Source organism: Nanorana parkeri, unplaced genomic scaffold, assembly GCF_000935625.1.
Source record: "Nanorana parkeri isolate BGI_ZX_2015 unplaced genomic scaffold, ASM93562v1 scaffold2206, whole genome shotgun sequence".
NCBI classification, from domain to species: Eukaryota; Metazoa; Chordata; class Amphibia; order Anura; family Dicroglossidae; genus Nanorana; species Nanorana parkeri.
Window position 1 is genome coordinate 82,319 of NW_017308474.1, and position 3,809 is coordinate 86,127.

Sequence of the window (3,809 nt, forward strand, 5' to 3'; positions counted from 1 at the left end):
GGCGAAACACACACGCGGGGGGGGGGGGGGCATGCTGGGTCTTGTAGTTGCTCAGCACTGAGGACAGAATTGACCCAAATATGCAACAATGTCACAGCAAGTTTCCGCATTACAGCCGACCTCACCACGCTGGGACTTGTAGTTCTTCAGATTAACAGCACACTGTGCTCCAAATCTTAACATTGTCTTTCCAAGCTAATGCAGGGCAATGCTGGGAGTTGTAGTTCCCCGAACTTCTAAGCAGTTGGTTTCCAGTCTCGGGAAGGCCCTGAGAGCAGAAGGCATGCTGGGACTTCTAGTGAGCCAAACAAACGCTGAGCACAGTTTTGGTGCTTTAAATGCGTCACAAAACAACCGACATAACCAAAGTCTACAGCGACTCCAACAGGCCCGCCACCAACAAGCACACCAGAGGACAGAGGACATGCTGGGACTTGTAGTGCGCCGAATATGTCCCAAACCTGCAGCATCTCATCACTTTCCGTCTAGGTGCAGAATGATGATACTTGTAGTTCTTCCGACTTGCCAAGTCTCAGCGTGTCCTGCCAGAACAGAAGGTATGCTGGGACTTGTGGTCCTTCTAACAACTTCCAGCATTCTCTGCCAGGCTATACAGGGACCATGATGAGACTTGTAGTTCCTCAAACTTCTCTGTAATTCCATCAAACTTTCAACAAAGTGACCTGGCAGGAAGTAAAGGGCACACTGGGACTAGTAGTTCCATCTCTGAGCACTCTCAGCCTGTGGTGGAAGGGCATGCTGTCACTTTCAGTTCCTCAAACCTGAACTAAAATGAAAAGATGATTCGGCACACTCTTTCTACACAAGAGGCCGCGATGAGACTTCTAGTCCCTCAAACTTCAACCAAAAGCACAAAAACACAGAGCTGAGGGTCAGAAAAAACCATGCTGGGACTTGTAGTCATCGAAAAAAATCCTACCGAAACTGGTCTAAACTTTCGTAGTGCCCTCTCAGAGTGCAGATGCCATGCTGGGGCTTGTAGTCCCTAAAACTTCTACTAAAGTTGCACTAAGTTCTCCTAGTGCCCTGTCAGTGGGAAGGGGCCATGCTGCGACTTGTAGTTACTCAACCTCCTACCAAACGTGCACTAAGTGCTCCTAGTGTCCTCTGAGGCGTCATGCTGGGACTTGTAGTCACTCTACCTTCTACCAAACTTGCACTAGGTTCTCCTCGTGACCTATCAGTGAAAAGGGGCCATGCTGGGATTTGTAGTCCCTAAAACTTCTACCAAACTTGCACTAAGTTCTCCTGGTGCCCCGTCAGGGCTATTCTAGGACTTGTAGTTCCTCAAACATGCACCAATGTTATAAACAAGCCTTCTACCCATCAGGTCAGAGGGTCCACGCTGTGATCTGTACTTCTTCCAAACTTAGACCAAGTTCCCTGCAGTGCCCTATCAGTGAGTAGAAGACATGCTGAGACTTGTAGTTCCTCAATAAAACCCAATTACACCATCCCTGAGCACTCTCTGACCCATGTGGGACTGGCACGCTGTCACTTGTGGTCCCTCAAACTCACAACAAAGTCCCCAGAAATGAAGGTTCCTCTTACCTGCTCCCGGGAGATGCAGGGCAGGGAAGGTCTCCTGGACATCTTGCCGCTTCCATAGTAGCTGCTGGAGGTCTCCCCCAGGGACACACAGCTGGACCTCCTCCTGGGTCTGATGACTGGCACCTTGTCCTCCAGCAGTGGCCCAGTCTTGGGCTGGTTCTCCCGGATGTGGAAGCAATGGCAGAAGAAGAGAGCCAGCAGAGAGCCGGCCAGCCCCACCAGGCAACCTCCCAGGGCTCTGATGGCATGGGACACCCAGCTGAGGCTGGTAAGGGAGATGAGCCATACCAGGCTGGAGAAGAGCAGCACCAGCACACTGTGCCACAGCCGGAGAGCCTGCCACAGGGTCAGCAGCCCCACACACAGCAGCACCGCCAGCAGCCGTGCCACCTCTCCACCTGGCAGCAGCTGGGCACCCAGCACATCCCCGCAGTGGCAGCACACGGGCAGTGCCAGCAGCCACAGAGCCCCGCTGCCCCTCTGGGACCGGGCCAGGTAGCAGGTCAGGAAGAAGAAAGCGCAGCCCAGACTGAAGAGGGGGCTCAGGGCCAGCACCAAACTCTGCGCCCACCCTGTGCTCTGCCAACAGGCGGCGGCCAACGCAGCCACCGCGGCGCACCATAGCGCGTAGCAGCGCAAACGTCCGGGCCATGCGGGCCACCAGGGGCCCCCGGGCGGGTCCGGCTTCAGAGGGGTCACCGAGCTCCTTACATAGCCGTTCCGGAACCCGTCCGGGCTATCCGGCTGCTTCATGCTGCCCGATGCCTCATGTCGTCCTGCTGCCCAGCATCGCGCGACCGACTCCTGCGACTCCTCCCGGCTCCCCTGCACTCGCTGTGCCCGACCCGCAACCAGACTGGAGGACGCAGCGACGTCCGACTGCCTGGCGCCCCCTGGCGACCGACTGCTGCCATGGCCGCAACCCTCCCCCTCCGGACACGGGACTTCCTACCAACGGGACTTTGTATCTACTATGATACTACAAGATACTATTCCAATATATATACTGCAATATACTACAAGATACTGCAAGATACTATTCCAATATATACTGCAATATACTACAAGATACTGCAAGATACTATTCCAATATATACTGCAATATACTACAAGATACTGCAAGATACTGCAAGGTACAATGCAATACCACTCTATGATATACTACAATATTCTATTTCAATATATACTATACAACACTACAATCTACTACTCTATGCTATAATATACAATACTATTGCATTATATACTATAATACTATATGATACTACTCTATTATATACTACAATATACTACAGTTATATTGCAAGATACTATAAAATACTATTCTATTATATACTACACCATACTATATGATACTACTCTATACAACAATATACACAACTATATACTCCCTCCTTGCTTCTGCTGGGACTTTGTATCATTCTTCTTCTACTATACTCTAATACTATATACTACAACATACTAGACTAGACTATTCCATTACATACTATATTATATATTACCTCAGACAATATAATCAGAAGGTGTGTATGTTTAGTTTGAGCAGCATTACACATAAGCATAGAGCAGTGATTTTCTATGTGAAGTTTTTATTGACATGTTACCTCTTAGGACCATCTGTAGACACATATTATTATTATACAGGATTTATAGAACGCCAACAGTTTGCGCAGCGCTTTACAATATAAGGAAGACATTACAATCACAATACAATTCAAGACAAGATGGTGTGGAGGGCCCTGCCCCTGAGGGCTTACAATCTAAAAATATAGATATACTAGGACATACTGAGACACATTAGAATCTATATAGTGACATGTTGGACGTCATGAGTTATTTATAATGAATTCTGGACATGAGTGAGATGTTTGTACTCTGTATATATTGGAGCTCTGACTTCTGCTTACTGCATTTGTGGATCTGGAGAGATTTATTATCCAGGATCTCCCTCTGTCTCAGGTACAATGTAGTTCCTATAAAAGCCCACTGAGTGTTAGAGGGACTCTTGTCTCGTTGGGTTGGAGACTCTTGTCTGGTTGGGTTGGGTTGGAGACTCTTGTCTGGTTGGGTTGGGTTGGGTTGGAGACTCTTTTCTGGTTGGAGATTCGTGTCTGGTTGGGTTGGAGACTCTTGTCTGGTTGGGTTGGAGACTCGTGTCTGGTTGGGTTGGAGACTCGTGTCTGGTTGAGTTGGTGTCTCGTGTCTGGTTGGGTTGGAGACTCGTGTCTGGTTGGGTT

General features: G+C 49.1%; 1 protein-coding gene across 1 annotated transcript in view; it reads right to left on the bottom strand.

Moving 5' to 3' along the window:
• LOC108801052 (cGMP-inhibited 3',5'-cyclic phosphodiesterase B-like) overlaps window positions 1-2,368 on the bottom strand; it is a gene marked incomplete at its 3' end in the record, with an annotated part of 75,881 nt that extends 73,513 nt beyond the window's left edge. Inside the window, exon 1 of the mRNA XM_018573015.1 lies at window positions 1,573-2,368. Within this exon, the coding sequence (XP_018428517.1) occupies window positions 1,573-2,325 (753 nt within the window). The remainder of the gene's footprint in view (window positions 1-1,572) is intronic.
• Between the last annotated feature and the right edge of the window lie 1,441 nt (window positions 2,369-3,809).